Source organism: Tetrao urogallus (assembly GCF_951394365.1).
Source record: "Tetrao urogallus genome assembly, chromosome: 18".
NCBI lineage: Eukaryota > Metazoa > Chordata > Aves > Galliformes > Phasianidae > Tetrao > Tetrao urogallus.
This window is the reverse complement of record NC_136831.1, coordinates 792,440-809,096: the sequence shown is the minus strand read 5'-3', so window position 1 is coordinate 809,096 and position 16,657 is coordinate 792,440. Positions and strand designations below refer to the sequence as shown.

General features: G+C 48.1%; 2 protein-coding genes across 3 annotated transcripts in view; one reads left to right on the top strand and one right to left on the bottom strand.

Annotated features, from left to right (window-relative positions):
* LUC7L3 (LUC7 like 3 pre-mRNA splicing factor) overlaps positions 1-11,309 on the bottom strand; it is a gene marked incomplete at both ends in the record, with an annotated part of 12,366 nt that extends 1,057 nt beyond the window's left edge. For both annotated transcript variants that reach the window (XM_079544402.1, XM_079544403.1), the window contains 9 exons: positions 3,771-3,931; positions 4,471-4,754; positions 5,204-5,365; positions 5,879-5,983; positions 6,063-6,137; positions 6,708-6,852; positions 7,087-7,126; positions 7,878-7,944; positions 11,211-11,309. In XM_079544402.1, coding sequence (XP_079400528.1) covers positions 3,771-3,931; positions 4,471-4,754; positions 5,204-5,365; positions 5,879-5,983; positions 6,063-6,137; positions 6,708-6,852; positions 7,087-7,126; positions 7,878-7,944; positions 11,211-11,309 — 1,138 coding nt within the window. The remainder of the gene's footprint in view (positions 1-3,770; positions 3,932-4,470; positions 4,755-5,203; positions 5,366-5,878; positions 5,984-6,062; positions 6,138-6,707; positions 6,853-7,086; positions 7,127-7,877; positions 7,945-11,210) is intronic.
* Positions 11,310-11,946: 637 nt separating this feature from the next.
* On the top strand, positions 11,947-16,589 carry ANKRD40 (ankyrin repeat domain 40; the record flags this gene model as incomplete). The annotated part of the gene is made up of 5 exons (XM_079544450.1): positions 11,947-12,068; positions 12,864-13,012; positions 14,083-14,511; positions 15,025-15,206; positions 16,449-16,589. The coding sequence occupies 5 exons, from the start codon at positions 11,947-11,949 to the stop codon at positions 16,587-16,589; spliced, it is 1,023 nt and encodes a 340-aa protein (XP_079400576.1).
* Positions 16,590-16,657: the final 68 nt, after the last annotated feature.

The window sequence follows — 16,657 nt, the reverse complement described above, 5'->3', positions numbered from 1 at the left end:
GTTTCATCATCAGTGAGAAAGCTGGCTGGCACTGAGGAGCTCGCTACCTGCTGGGAAATGCATCTTTTCTTCAGTCATCTTCAAGAAGGAAGGAAGCCAGAAATAAAGTATTTCCATAGAAAGAAAAACGCTCAGTAGCAGAGCTGTGTGCCTCGTCTGTAAATTCTGTGTTTGCAAATTTAATAAAATATCAATTCTTCCCATATTACTACACATCGTAATATTCAACCCTCTGTAAAGGCACTTCAGAGAGAAAAAAATCCAAACAGAAGAACCACCTCTCAGATGTTACCACACTGAACATTCATGCTCGTTTTACCAATTGCTCCCTGCTGCCTGGGCAATTAGAACAAACATACACAGGCACACATAAATCCATCCCCAGAACAGGAGCGCACAGACCGAACACTCTGAAAAAGTTATTTTAAACAGCATTACCACCTAGGCTGGCGTGACACACTTTTGTACTTCAAAAGACAAAGCGGAAATTAAGCTTCAGGAGAGAAGCATCACCCCAGCTCCGCTGCTTTTAACACACGGCCAGAGGGAGGGGAACCTCCGCACAGCAACAGGGCAGCTGCCTACAAACACGGCTACTGGGTTCCGCTGAGCAGCGCCGCGGCACTCTGAGCAACGCCCTTCTGCCTGCCCTCCGTTTGCAACTCCGCAGGTAGATGGCACTCTAACTAACCTTGTTACAAAGTCTTCTGTTTGTGTCTTATAGGTATCTCCGATGCACACGTAGATCCACTGAGGAATAGTAGTCTTGTTTCCCCGCAGAGGACTAGTAGTCAGTCCAATAATCTTATCTTCTGTCCTATGTAGATACGGCAGATCTTAATAGCCCTATGGATGTGCATTGTGCAGGGTTTTGTTTTGTCTTGGTTTCTCAAATTAGGTCAGGAGGGATAATTTTGTTTGAGATTAAAAATGACTGTTAACCTGTGGCATTCCTCTAACCCCTCTGATGATAGAGCAGTTCTACCCCAGCAGAGTTCCCAGTTGCCAAGCAGAACTGACCAGCAGTTCAACCAACTGCAATTCTTCCCACTCCTGGCGTATCTGCAAACAGTTGTGCTCCCTCACTGCGTTCCCCATCAGTAAGACTTGGGTTTTGTTGAATAAGCACATACAATTAGCTTGCTGTTGGTACTCCGCATAGATTATTTGAGCTGTGATCTACTGTGTATAATCACACATTGACTCTGCTTCCTGATTCAACACATGCACATTTTCCTATTTGTTTGTGTGGGAAACTGTAACATTCTGTAAGAATTCTTACCAAGACACTGCAAACAGTTTTACTGCCCAGAGAATGAAAGCCAGCCTGTTAAACACGATATCCTCTTACTGACAGTTTGAGTGCTTTGACGTTACTGAGGTTTAATGACTAACAGGAAGACCAGCACCAAATCAATGACTTTTACGCAAGTTCATGAATCCAGATTGCAGGAGATAAGCCAAGTAGAAGTGGCCTGGTGGCACATGCCAGCATTGATCCTTCATGTAATGAAGGTATTCAAACAACCTACCCCCCCCCCCCCCCCCCCCCCCCAACTATTTATGCCACCTATGCTGAGATTAGCTTACATAAATAGCAGCTGTGTTCATGCTCAACTGGTGGTTATGGTTGGCAGCTGCCTCTCCTTTAGCAGATGTTTCCCTGCTCCTGAAACAGGAGTTTGAAATAACGTGCCTCAGATTTCAAACACTTCCTCATATAACCATGAAGGTCACTGTAGGCCACAGCACTTTAGCCATCAAAAAGCCAGGACTTGTGAGTTTTCAAAGCTTGGTTGTGATTTAATGTGTAACAGTAGGCAAGCCTCGGGTCTGTGCCTTGTCTTTTTTTCCTGCTAGATTCATGTTCAAAAAGCTGTTTGAGACTTCAAGATGAAAGGCACTCCATGTGTTACAGTCAGGCCTTTCCTGCTTACTTGTATAAATTGGAGATTAACAGTGTATATAAAGACAACTCCATTCTGAAGCCAGTATGTCCAACAGAGCAGTGAGTGAAGGCTGCCAGAGTGAGCAGCCAGCCTCACACTGCAGACACATGAACATCCACAGCAAACTGCTGAATTAACTGCCTACAGTTAACAGCAGCATGAGAATGCAACAGTGTCAACAGCATCACGGCACAACTCGACACTTGGTTCTTAAAAAACACCAACTGTCCTCCCAATTTTTTTTTTTTTTTAAAAAAAAAGATTCCTCCGGACAGAAAAGCACAAAGCTCTGCAGCATTACAGTCCTTCTCAAAGGCCTATTCATACTTCTACACGTTACAGTCAAAAAAACAAAGTGTAACTGATTTCCCCATCAGTGGGAAGTGGCAGTGGTATCACAGCTCATTTCTAGAGGAAAAAGGTAGCAAGCAGCAAACAGAATGGACAGCAAGGAAATCAGCCACGTTTAAACTGGAAATTCTGATATACTGAAGAAAGCTTACTGGCCTCTCTACTTATGAAAAGATGCCAGAAAGAACTGAAAAGCCATAAGCCCTACGAAATATAGCAAATTTAAACAAGATGAGCTATTTATATGCACAGACAGACACAGAACATTGAAGAGCACAATCTATTCATGAAGTAGGCGAAAAAGGCACAGCATTGGGTAGGAAGAAAGTAAGGAATGGAAAGATACAAACTATCACACTGGGTTTGAACCTGAACACCAGACATGGGCTCCTCTGCCCACAAGCAGGCAGTGAAACAAAACAAAGCCCACTCGCCAATAAAGGGCACAGACAGCAAATTGAGAAAAGAATCAATGCTAAGAATGCACTGGGATAAACCAGAAAAAACAAAATGGTCCAAGAAAATCAGGCAATGGAAGGGCAAAGCATCACCTACTCTACAAGAACTGGCTCTGGACCAGGTAACTATGGGGAAGGTTAGAGCAAACAGGCCCAGGTAACATGCATGCAGCACCTTTCATTGCAGAAAGCCTCTTCTATTGCTCTTTTCTGACCCCTTCTGAAACTTCAGTCTCTGGTAAGCAGCAGCGAGCTGCCACCATGCTGTATGGAGTGCTGTGATGTGTTGAGGACTGCATGGCATTTCTTTGAGACTCACCTGAGTATCGACCGAGCGAATCTCAATTCATTTAGACATTAAAAAAATGGGGGGGGAAGGAGCATGGAGGGGAGGAAAGGAGCAAGGGGGGGAGCAGGGGAAGAGACAGCATGGGACTGTCATTTAGAGCAGAGGAGTTCTGCAAGATTTATCTTCAACTGCATTCATAGATTACCAGTGCTTTTAGTTGTCTTCTGAAGAAAAATAAAGGAGATGACAACTAATAGACAATTATTAGATGCTACAAGTGGAAACAACTACTGATCTGTTACAAAACACATGAAAGCAAAGGGTAATTACAAAAATATTTGTCAACAGTAAGAACAGAAGAATACTCATTAAAAAAAACCTCATCACAGTGCAAACGTTTTTCTAAAGGTAAACAGGCCACAAGCTTAAAAACACATCTAAACCCCGGCACACTTAACTTGCAGACAAAGTAGTAAGCTCTTAATTCCTACTGTAACAGACGAGAGGTGGATGCTGGGTGTATGTATGCACACACAGGCATTAACAATGATTAGAAGAAGATAACGCTCCAAATCAGTTACAACACTTTCAGCTTATCGAACCAGCTCTGATTTGTTGCTAAAAAGAAGTTTCAGTCCCTGACTGGAAACTACAAACTTTTCAGATGTCAGGAAAAGATCAATTACAGAATTTGATACAAATTCAGCCTTCATACAAACATACCTTTTTCTTTTGACTTCCTGTCTTGTTCTCTCTCTCTGCTTTTGCTTCTGTGCTTATAAGATTTCCGATCACGGCTTTTTGATCGCCTCCTGTCCCTGCTGCGAGACCTATGTTTTCTTTCTGATCTATCATGGCTCCTGCTTCTTCTCCGGTCACGACTCCTGGACATTCACAGAAAACGTGAGAAATGTCAATGTCAGCTGGAACTCACAGAACAGAACCCGCTTCCATATTCCAATATATTCACTGTTTACAGAAAACAACTATTTGCTGTGTGCAAATATTTCTCAGTATGCAAGATCTGGCTTCACACTGCCACCTTCATCTCAAACACCCAACCTCGCAGCTTAAGAATAGCCATCAGGAATTGAAATCCTTGGAAAACTAAGGGGGGGGGAGGGGAGGAGAAAGAGAAGAAAAAAAGGAAACAAAAAAAACCAACTGTCCTTCAGGAGCAAGTGTACTCAAAGCTCCTTTGTACAACCACTTCACCACAAAGACGTCGTCTACTTCCAAAAATGCAGGGAAGGCCATAACTGTGCACCAAACCTTCTTATCCGTAGAAACAGTAAATGTGCTCTCAATGAGAGAGAAGAATAGCAAAGCTAACAAGTTACTGATGTGGCCCAGGCTGACAGATCAGACCCACGCAAGACTTTAATGTTCAGAAAAGCTGTGTGAAAATACTCTGGTCCTGTACCTGCTTCGCCTTCTTTCTCTGCTTCTTGATCTCTTGTGGTCTCGCGAACGGCTGCACCTTCTGTCAGACGTTCTGCTCGAATGCCTGCTCCGGGAGCGACTCCTCTTACGCCTCTCTCTGTCACGGGCTCTCTCTTTTTCTTTCTCTTCTTCTTCACGCCTTCTCTTCCTTTCCCGCTCTTCTCTCTCTCGTTCCCTCTCTTTCTCTCTCTCTTCTCGTTCTTGTTTCTCTTTCTTTAACCTGTCATCACGGTCAGGTTCTTCTGTCCTTTTCCGTAACTTTTCCTTCAAGATAAGTCAGGGAAAAATAAGAACTTTGAAGGAAAACCATTTAACGTAACTTTCTTCATACAATCCCAGGATGCAGAAGCTTAAACTTTCATTTTGACAAAGGGCAGCCTACACAGAAGCATTTTCTACAACCCCTGAAACTGGCATCCTCTCTCACGGAGATTTTATCCTTGTAACTCTCACAAGAATGTAGGCCACTTAACAACATCCACAAAATTCCTACCTGAATTTACTTCTTCACTCACATACAGAACAATCACATACGAGCAAGGACATCAGTGCACGCACAAAGCCAAATGCCGAGAGCAGAATTCTATTTCATCTTCTACATGCACCATTTCTGGAGTCTTTCACATACTTGAGAAAGTCCACAGGTCGGCCCTCTGTTTACCACAGGAAGCCTCCAAGCAGTTTTTACATTCATTAACTAAAGACATACTTACTTTCAAATCTTCTACAGTAGCTTTTATTTTGGCATAACCCATGTGCTGCTTTCCCATCAAATGGTCGTCTACCCTGGACTGTGCATCTCCTACAATTAAGAATGCTCCACAAACTTCACAAACTTCCATTTGCTTTTCCTGTGCTGCAAAGCTCTCAATCGTCTGCAAAAGAACATATTAGATGAAAGAAAAACAAATGTTAGACAGGTGACAGCGAAGACATTCGGAACTTTACCATTACTGTTGTTACTGCCACAAAAGCTCCAGGTCCTAACAGCACAGCCTGCGTTTGAAGCACTGAACCCAGGATGAACACGGTAAGAATAAGCCACGTATTGCCACTCCCGTCCTACTGGGAGAGAGAAAGCAAATGGCTGCGTGGTGTTCAGTTGCTTAAATACAGGAAACTACACCTCAAAGTTTAACTAAGACCTGACCTAGCAAAATCTGCACACAAACCCGTATGACTGCAGTGTAAATAATTTCCTAACTTGCAAGCATTAAACCCACACTCAAGACACTGCACTGAATCAGCACACAGTAACACGCATACATGCCATGCTGCTGTCCAATCCTGCACTCCTGTTTTACAGCACCACTGACAAGGGGACTGGGAAAGTAATGTTACACCACATTTGGAATCCCACCTGACAGAACTAACAACGTGTTACTTACTGAAGTTGTAGACCTCAGCAACTCTCTCTCTTCTTTTAATTGTTCAACAAGTTTCATCATTCCTTGTGCCTCTTCCACCTTCCCCTCTGAGCCCAGTTCTTCAATCTGAAGGACAACAAAAAACAAGCTAAAACCTTTCAGCAAGTGACAAAATTAAGAGATCTGTTACAGAACATAAACTCACCTGTTGTAGTAGTACATCAATTTTGTCAGTTAATACTTGAATCTTCTCTTCGTTTTTACCAGTAGGTCCCGCTGCCTGCCAAGGGGTACAAAGGCATCACTTATTTAAGTAAAAACAAACAGCAGGAAATTCTGAAACACACCAACTGTGTCTTCTTATATTCCAGAGCCACTTTGGGAACGGCCTCATCCTACCTCTACAGCTATGAGTAGACTGGTCTAACACGAAACGCCCCTGGACACAGTGCCCTCCTTGCTGAGTGAAGCAAATTCTATTCAATTCCCCTCCAAATCAACAAAAGCATTTGAGGCCATGGCCCACAAAAACAGCAGTCTAAATTCAAATGCCTAACTGGGATAGAAGGTAAGCTGAGGTTTCACAGGGTGAAGACAACACCCGACAGGATTAATGGTCCCAGAGAGGGGACTGAGTACTGATCTGAGAGAACAGCACTGGGGAAAGCAGAGAGGGATTCCTGCTGGCTGACTGCAGCCACTTGGCTTGTCCAATGCGACTAGGCAGGCTACCATGGGAACTGACTGATCTAGTGGGCATCTCTTGGGTCACCTGGGGAGACAAAGTAAACAGGTAACGTTTTCATCTTCGAGGTAAAATTATTTGCCTCAATGATTCTTCCAGACTCACCCCAGAAGACTGCTGGTTCTGTGACAGCGCCAAGCGAGCATGGCCTCTTCTAATCCTGCGTTCTACTTCTGCCAGCAAGCTTTGTAAATAGCGCAGGAAGTCTCTTTCATAGCCCACTTTCATAAAACGAGAGCTCTTCTCATACCTGTATGGCGAGACATTGTTTAAATGAAAGCCCACATCACTTCCTAACATACAAGAAACAATGATCTGCTGCCACATCTCAAACTTCTGCTGAAGCTAACAGAGTACTGCGCAATTTATATAAACAAATGTTCATACAAAGCGTAAGAAGTCAGTTTTTCATGGAGAGCCTGTTTATAGGACAGTTCAAGCACACTGGAAGCACTGTGCATTAACACAGTGACAACATACTTACTGTTTACGTAGATTTTCATCATGAATTTTTTCACAAGGACCTAAAAAGACCACATATAAATTTTAAGCTTGCATTCTTGAATGCTGTAAACACATTATCAGAATTTGTTTGCACATCTATACAGAACATCTTTCTGCTTCTTTTGCTTGGAGTTTGAAAGAAACATTTCAGGAAGAATGCCAATGTGACTCCGTGTCAGAAAACCAAAGGAAACTCTGAATGATGTGTAAAGTTTTCACATAGAAGATAATTACCAGACTTTTCTACATCAGTAAAACTACACAAAATAATAAGTAGTGTAGCCTTAATACGGTTTAAAAAAAGGTAAAATGAGATATTAAATGTAATTAAAGCACTTCCTTAAACTTCAGGCATTGTTCTTTTAAAATAAAGACCAATTAAAATATTTATTGTTAGAGTAGAATTAGGAGATCTGTGACCACGAAGCACAGCCACAGGCAAATTCTCCCACCTTCCTCAGTGGGTTTCCTCTTAGGTTAAGTAAGCTTGAAAACATTAAGTTCAAACGCTGCCCAGACAGCGTGAATCCAAGTAGGAGACAACACTTGTAAAGAAATGGAGCAACTCCACCTCTGATTATTAAATTCACACCGTAAAATTAAAATTATTAAATTCCCCACTTAGAAGCAGGATTTGGAATAAGTATTGTTAATAAATGGTGTCACTGACAACTCTAAGAATGGTCATTTCCAAAATGGCCATTTTTGACAGTAAAGCTGTTTACAAATGGCAATAAGTCCAAATGGCAACGACACGACACGGGTGCTTACCTAAATCAGAGCGGGTGTTTGTGAATAATTCAGCTGGGCAAAAGCCACAAAGGTAGTACTTACAAACCTGTCAGGTGAGAGAAAAACAAGCAGCATTTCTTTTTCCTCGCGAATTGATGACATTTGGTAATTATTTCTATTTTCTAAGCTACAAAGTAAAACTCCCCTTTAGTACAGTCTGCAACGTTTCTCTAAGTTTCACCCACATCCAGCCCTACCTTTGCTTTACGTGGTGGCAGCAAACACTACAACCACAGTTAATGACAACACGCCCCCAAAACGCCTGCTTCCCATTGTGCTGGTGGTACCTCTTAATGCTAAACATTTCACACCAAGGGAAGCCATCGCTGATGTGGTACATTACAGTCTGATCCAGCGCTCACTCACATGCTGGACACAGAGCAGCGACACTGTACTCCTTAAAATACATTTGGAAGGATTTTAACAAATGGGAGTGAATAGAGAGCACCAAAACCTGCCCTCAGCAGCCACCTCTCTGTATCACCAGGGCCAGCAGCTGTCCCCATCAGCTCAGTCCTCTCTCTTTTTCCACACTAATCATAGACTGCAAATCTGGTTGTGGAGGTCAGAACTGCACCAAGTGCTGCCCTGCCTGCAGCCCAGCCCAGCCTCCCACAACATGAAAATGGCCATGAAAATACCCACTGTTACCCAACCTGAACACCTCTCCTGTCATTACCTTAGGCCACTGGGGCACCAAATAAAACAGTCAGTAAAAATGTCTATAACCATAGCCCTACTTGAGGAATGGAAGAAACAGTACTGCACAGTACCTGAGCAAACAATTAACAAGTGACACTTCAGCCAATTTCCAAAGCCAACAAACCAAAACAAAAACGAGCCAATAAAAACAAAAAACAAAACAAAACAAAAAAAAAAAAAAAAGAAAAAAAGAGGAATGAGAGATTCTACCTCCATGCAAAACAACTTACATGTTCTGGCATTAAAAAAAAACAAACACGTAACAGACTGCAAACAGGTAGTAGGATCAAACAGCATTTTAAATACAGCATCTATTCCTTGAGATACTGCTTCTATCAGGGATAACTGCTCCCAGCCACCTGCCCCCCACCTCCTGACACACAGTGCTTCCTGCAGGACATCACAAGGCAGCACAGGAGATGCTTCACACCACCAGCGCTCCTACAGCACCAGTGCACATAAGAACACTCGAACTGAGGAAGCTTTTTAGCCGCTGCTCCAGGAGCAGACCTCACCTATGGGCACTGCAACAGGCAGCAAGACAACAGCATGCAGTGCTGGCGAGCTCCTGCTGACCCAAACAGAATGCCTTTATGCCAGATGTAGAACTGATTACCCAAGGACACCCAGCACTCCTGAAACATACAGCTGCTGGAAAGTCTCAAAGTAAGAACATAAGCTCTACAACAGGTTTTGTAATGAGAAACACGATCTGTTAATACTGCAAACAAACACTCAGCTATCACTGCGCTTCAGGGGCTTCCACACAACCCGTTCCCATCCTGTACTTCACTGCATCTTCCTCACATCTCTGTATCTGCTCACGTGTAACCTACAAATGATGAAGGAAACAGAGATGAGCTCCTTCTGGTAACTTTCCCTAACTGAAAACATGACACAAACTCTAAGTTTCGGTATGAGAGCACAAGACACTGACAGCACACAGGTGACCTGTTGACAGCTGTGCAGTTTGACCAGGGAGGATCCTAACATGTACACAGAACAGCACTCAAGCAGATGAATGCGTGCCGCTCTCTGAATCCTACTTGCACTTGCTGACTTGCAAAACACGTCAGCATTACAAGTTTAATCTCTCTGGGATGCAAAGAACTAAAGTGAAATTTATCTTTATATTTTAACATGAATCTCACCAGTAAGGGCAGGAGTGTGCAAACAAAGCAGCAGCTCCCACAGGGATGGAGGCTGCACCTCACAGAGGGGACAAGGGAGGGATCCAGCACTGAAGAAGGGATGCAGCCCTGTTTCTGGAGAGCACATGCAAACAGCTGAATGGCATCTTAAAGAGGTTCCTATCATTACAGTCAACCTCTTCAGCCTAAAGTTGAAAAAAATAAATTTCTCTTTTACAGACAAAGTCATCTTAACCTGATTAAAGACAACACAAAGTGTTTCTCACCTTCAGAAATGAACCAAAACCATCCCCTTCACTACTCTAGTTGGGCCCACGTGGCTCAGGCCATCTGCTCGGTATCTCTAGGGCTGAACATCCCCTTTTTATTTTGGGTCCAGAATCAAAAGAAAACACATAACTGAACACTCAACTGAATAACGATGTTTGGTTAAGAAGTGCAGAAGGACTTCAAGAATGCTGTGAATACTTCCTGAACTAACAGCTCCCTTCCTGACTTATCTATGCAACAGAAATTAAAAACCAACAAGCTGCTGGGATCGGGCAGCGTAAGGCACACAGCAAAGGCCCTTATCTCACAGACTGGGAGGAACGCACACCCACCAACCTTCAGCAACACACATGTGGGTGAAAAACAGCGCATTCCAGCCTCTACCACTCAGATACAGTTGAGGACAGCAGTGGGGCACTTCTCCCAACTTAAATCCGTACAGAGAAAGCTCTGAGCTGGGAGGAGCCCCACAGAGCACAACTGTTTGTGTTCTGCAGTTTGACCCACAGGGACACCAAACATATGTCAGGAATCACATCCTAACTGTGGCAGTTCCTTTAAAGCACGCATCGTAGCTCAGAACTGCATTGCAAAGGAGAAATAAAGCTGTATTTCGACAGGTCCCATCTCTGCCAGAGAAATGCCTTCAGGAGCTCTGTCATCACTGCCAGGCTTCAGTTTTAGTTGTTCTTTACGGAAATCACTCGGCAATACCGCTAGGACGGACGGCAGTAAAAGCCACCATTCGCTGCTAACGATCGGCTCTACCGCGGAAAGCGTTCCCCGGAGCGCGCGACAAGCCTTATCGGCGTCGTTTATTGCAGGAAAGCCGACGGACGGCCGCACTCAGCCCCGGAGCCCCGCGGTGCCAACAAAGGGAGCCCCGCTCCGCTCCGCTCTCTGAGCGCCGCCCTGCCGGCCTGTGGCCGCGCCGCCGCCCCGCCGGGCCCAACGGCCGCCCCGCTTCCGCTTAACGGCGCCGCGCGCAGGACTCCCGCCCGAGCCTCGGCCTCCCCGCGCCCCGCGCCCCGCGCCCCGCCCGGATCTCCGGTTCCGGCTCTCGACCCCTCGGCGCGGGCTGCTCCTCCCGCACGGAGCGGGGACGCCCCGCCCGCCGCGCCGCTCCGACCGGGCCCGGCCCTGGGGGGGAGGGGAAGGAGGAGGGCGGAGGCGGCCCCGCCGCACTCACGCTCTCGTGGTCCCACCGCACGTTGCTGCGCTTCTCGTCCGGCGCCAGGTTCCTGTCCCGGCCCATGAGCTCATCGAGGAGCTGCGCGGCCGAAATCATCGCGTCCGGCACTTCGAGGCCCCGCGCCCCGACCGCCCGCGCCGCGCCGAACTGACACAGACAAAATGGCGGCTGCGCTGCTCGCCCGGCCCACAATGCACCGCGCAGGGCGGGGCGGCGGGATTCTCGGCCGAACGGCGCCCGGCCTCGGCGCTCCTCCTGGCGGGGCGCGGGTTTTGTTTTGTGTTTTGACGTCTCTGCAGCTCCGCCCTCGGGCTGCCCCGCCCGGCCCCGCGGGGTCTCATCCCCGGCTGTGACTCCGAGCCGCGGCTCCTCCTTTTCACCGTTCTCGGCCGCACCGCTCCGTTCTCGCCTGGCGATGCGGTGCTCGGGGGATTTGCGCTCTTTTTTTTTTCTCACCCCTCTCTTCTCTCCCGAACTCCGCTCGGACAAACCGAGCAGCGCAGGAAGGCGCCTTTGCAAAGCCAGCCGTGCCGATGGCGGCGGAGCGGCGCGGCGCTCAGAAGCGAGGGGATGCGGGCGACGGAGCGGCAGCAGCCCGAGTCCGAACCGCAGCCGGAGCCGCGCCGGCCGCACGCGGCGCTGCCGGTAGGAACCAAAGCTCCCGCTCGGCGTTGCCACACAGAATTGCGTCCCCCCGTCGCGGCCCGGCGGCGCTCCCAGCCCGGCCGCGGGGATGGAGGCGAAGGAGCTGCAGGAGCGGCTGCGGGAGGCGGCGGCGCTGGGGGACGCCGAGGAGGTGCGGCGGCTGCTGGCGCTCGGCGTCAGCCCCAACGCGCAGAACGAAGTCAACGGGTGGTGAGAGCCGCGGGGCGGGGCGGCGGAGCGGCGTTCTGCGGGCGGCGGCACCGAGCGGCCCGGAGCTCCGCACGGCGGCACGGCTGTGCGCGGCCACGCGGGGGGAGGGCGGGGGGAGCGATGCGACCCCGCGCTCGTTGTTGCCGGGAGCTTCCCCGGTAGGGACGAGCGGAACGGCGGAGCGCGCAGCGATGCTCCGGGCGGCCCCGTCCGAACCGCCGTTCCGAAGCGGCCCTTGTGGGAACGTTCTGGGAGCGAGCGGCCGCACGAAGCGGGAGAAACGGGAGAGCGATGGCCGTGCGCTCCGCTGAGTGCGTGCTGAGCGCTGTGTCCCCGGCACGGGGCGGTGATACGGATGTGCTTCTGGAAGAGCTCAGCTCGGTGAACTGATTGGATTAATCAAAAACCCAAAAAGCGTTAATTAAAGACTAAAAATAGCGCCCTCGGGGAGCGCGTTCTTAGCTCACACATGCCAGTATGCAACTTGCTCGTTTAGAGATTGAAAAATACATACGTAAGTCATATCTATTTTCCTCAAAAATATCCCAATAAATGAGCATCTGAAACCAACCCTGCTGATGCTGCTGTGGTACCTCGCCTTAAGATTGCAAGGGAAGGGAAAACTGCATCAGCAGGTGTCACTGCGGACTCCAGAAGCAGCACACATCTGCAAGGGGCATTGCTGCTAAAAACTTCTTCTATGTTAGATGTGCATTAGGTCGTCTTATATTCAGTGAGAACAAGCGGGGGATTGCAGTAATTAAGTCAAGCATTGTTCCCATGTTCGGTGCGCAGGACGTGCCTGCACTGGGCCTGCAAGCGGAACCACGCGGCTGTGGTGGCCCAGCTGCTGCTCTGCGGAGCAGATAAGGAGATCCTCAGCAGGAAGGGGGAGCGGCCGGCCCAGCTGACGTCCCACAAGGAGATCCGCAGGATGCTGGGAGGTACCTGTGCTGCTGTGTGCGGGGAGGCGGGCGGAGACTCTTGTTTCCAGCCTTGCTGTGTGTGCTGTGATGCGGTGTTACACGCTTGCAGTACAGGACTTGGCATCTGTGCTGCTTGCTTGGTGAGAAATCAAAGTCTGTACTCTCTGCTTAGTGAGAAATTAGAGTTCAGAAGAGATTACCGACAATTTCCACACCCAGCTCACCAAGTTGTTGGGATTTTCCTCAAAAACTGGAAAAGCTGTGTGTTAAAAAATGCCATGATTCAACCAGTCACACAGACACAGATCCTGATTTTCCCAAGGTGAACAGGGGAAGATATCTCCAATTTGTATGAAACATCACGGTGCATGAACAACAACTAATTTTCCTGTTGTTCTCTGAAGTTCAGACATTGTCTTGAATAATTTTCAAATCAGCACCCAGAGAAGCAGCTCATTAAGCGCATTGCTGGAGCATTTCTGTTGTGTTTCATAATGGCTGGAGTGGGGCAGGCCTTGCTGCAACAGGTGAAGAAGTAATTTGAACTGTGGTTGATTAACAGCCTTTCTCCTCCCCTTTGTATTTCTTTTTGTTTTCACAATTGTCTCCCAGCTGCTGAGCTGGTCGTGTTTCAGTTCAGCACTGTGCCTGCTTTTCCCTTTAATACCTGCCTCAACATCAAGCACCCTTTGTGTTTCATTGCCTTTTGCATTATGAAGATGATGGCATTGTGCCACCAGAGACCGTGCCACGATATGCCAACTACGGATTAGGAAAGGAATATAAAAATCAAGTGAAAAAGAAAGAAGGATGGCAGTATTCAGAAGGGAACGGTGCTCCCAGCACTGTTTGGATCAGATTCTGCTTTTGCATTCACTGTATTTCAACACCTGAGAACAATTCCTTTACTGTAGAGAGGCGGTGCAGAGCTCCTTAATTCACCTCCCGTCCCGTGGTGCTTTTACCCCTCCTTTTCCCCCACAAGCACCACGCACACAAAAAATGCACATAAAATCCCATAGTGCAATAGCAGCACTTCTGCATTTTTCCGACCAGCCTCGGATAACGTCCTGTTGTTTGTTTTACAGTGGAAGAGGACGAACTCCCAGACGTAGCAACCAATTCGGAGCTGCCCATCATCCCTAACTACCTGGCTAACCCACCTTTCCCGTACATTTACAACTCCATGAGCAGCAGCCTCCCGGAGCCCCCTGCCAACGGCAGCGCGTCCCACGGGGAACGGCAGAGCTCTGCCTCCTCCCTGCCGCCCGCTGCACAGCTGTGCGTGCGGCCGTCGGCGCGCTGTGAGGACGCGGCTCCCGCTGTGTGCGCCGGGTTGCGGTGCTCCGGGGCCGCAGCTCAGAGCGCGCTGCTCCAGGCGCCGTGGGGCGCAGCTCCTCCTTCCCCCGCCGGACCTCAGCAGCCCGGAGCTCCGCTGGGCAGCGGCTCCTGCACGGGGCCCGTGCCGACCTTCCAGCCCGTGTTCTTCACAGGAGCTTTTCCACTGAATATGCAAGGTAACGGCAAAAGCGTTTCTCCTCACCTCTCCTCGGGTTTTGTCACCTTGGACGGTGCAAGTGGAGGAGTTGCTGTGACGTTTATTCAGTGCTCCTGCAGCTGTCCGGGTTCTTGCGCGTTAGGCTCCGGGGAATTGTTTGGAGGCAGTATAAAAGGCAGTGCTGTTCTTGCTGGAACCGCTATTAAAATATCGATGCAAACATTCGCAGTTTGTCTCAAACACTGTAAAAGCACAGGGAAAGTGGGGTAACTCTGTTCTCTAAGTGGCATCTCCTTCAACTGAAGAGCCCAAGAGAGAAGCTCAGCTGGCTCCGTCTGCAGGAGCAGCTGGGAGCTGAGGTGGGCGGCCCTTCTGTGGGCAAATACCAGCCAGCTGCCCAGCTGTTGGTGTGGGGTCTTCTCATGTTGTTACAGGTGATAAGACTGGCTGATAGAACGTAGAAATACATAGTATGGTGTTTTCTAATTGTTTTACACATCTACCTGTGAATGTACCCTTTTATTTTGAATAGAACTGGTGCTTAAAGTTAGAATACAAAACCCTAGTCTTAAAGAAAATGACTTCATTGAAATTGAGCTGGACAGACAAGAGCTGACCTATAAGGAACTGCTCCGAGTGAGTTGCCGTGAGCTGGGTGTTAACCCTGAACACGTACAGAAGATCAGAAAATTACCAAACACAATGCTGAGAAAGGTAAGAACTCTTCATTCTGAATGCAGTAGCATATATTTACAAAACTAATTAGGTTATCATTAAAAAGTACTCATTCATTTATCACCTGCACTGCGTCTGCGTCCCAGAAAGATGACAGTGTTTGCTTTGGGCAATGCCTGCTGTCATAGAGGGAAAGGCGAGGAGGATGAGCTCTGCTGTTGGTTGGCACTGTGATGCTGAGCTGTCCCTGAGCCGTGCCCTCACCCAGCACCATGGTGGTGTTGTAGTGTTGCAGGTTGTGTCAGACTGACCGCAGTCCCACAGTGTCACTGCGGTGCTTGCAGAAGGCACTGAGCAGGGGCTGATGCTGCTGTTGATCGCTCAGCTCTTGTTGCACCAGCAGTGCCCTGCAGCACTGTGCTGGGTTGGTGCAGTTCTGCATGGACTTGCAGTGTTGAGAGAGAGTCTGAGTGTGGCCCTGTGCACAGGGCTGTCTTTTAGCTTTGGTGACACAGGCCATGCAGAAGGGATCCACTGCACAGCTCTGCTGAGAACCCTTGGCCTCTTTGGCTCTCATGTGCTGGTAGAGCACTGTGGGCAACAGCGGCAGGGCACTGATGGGCACTGCACTGCAGAGGTCAGCATGCTGCATCTTCTCTGAGTATAAAGTGATTTAGTCCTTGTTAGACAAAAAAAACCCAAAAAAAGACAAAAACAGTCCTGCCACTTGCTGACTTAGGCTGCTGCTGAAGGGAGTCTGTCCAGTCCGTACTTCAGACCGCCTTGGTGGGACCGCAGGACGCTGCCTGGACTGGCAGCTGCCTGGACGCTGCTGCTGCAGCTGCATGTGCAGCCTGAGCTGTGGGACACTGCCGTCCCTCAGCCCCACGCAGCTCCCAGCCAGCTCCTGAGCACAGCCCCAGCCTGCTCCCAGCAGTGCAGTGATTCACGAAGAATGACCAGAAGGGGGAAGTGTGGTGGCTGGGGTGCAGCTCAGAACAGTGTACTAGAGGAAGAAAGCACAGAGCAGACATGTACAGGTGTAATTCCACTCATCACTTGTGCTCAGCACCAGCATTGCGGTCCTTCTCAAAAGTAGCTGCGTAAGATGCCAGGACAAAGCTAAGATGCAGCAGGAGCTCTGCTTTCCAGTTTAAAGAACTGTCACGTATATGGATAAATACATGCTTTGTTGTACTATAAGCCTATTATTTTAGTGTACCACTGCAAAATGGAACATGTGGTTCATCAGCTAATAAAACTTACTGTATTTATTCAAAGGACAAAGATGTGGCAAGGCTACAGGATTTCCAAGAACTGGAACTTGTTCTGACAGTAAGCGACAAAAACTTCCCTTTCAGAGCCCCAGCACTTTCCGAACAGAGTGGTTATAACAAGAAGGCATCAGAACTGACCTATTAATCATTTAAAGAATAAAACAAACTATTTCTATCTCTCATTTTAAAATTACTTTTGAAATACGGTATCTA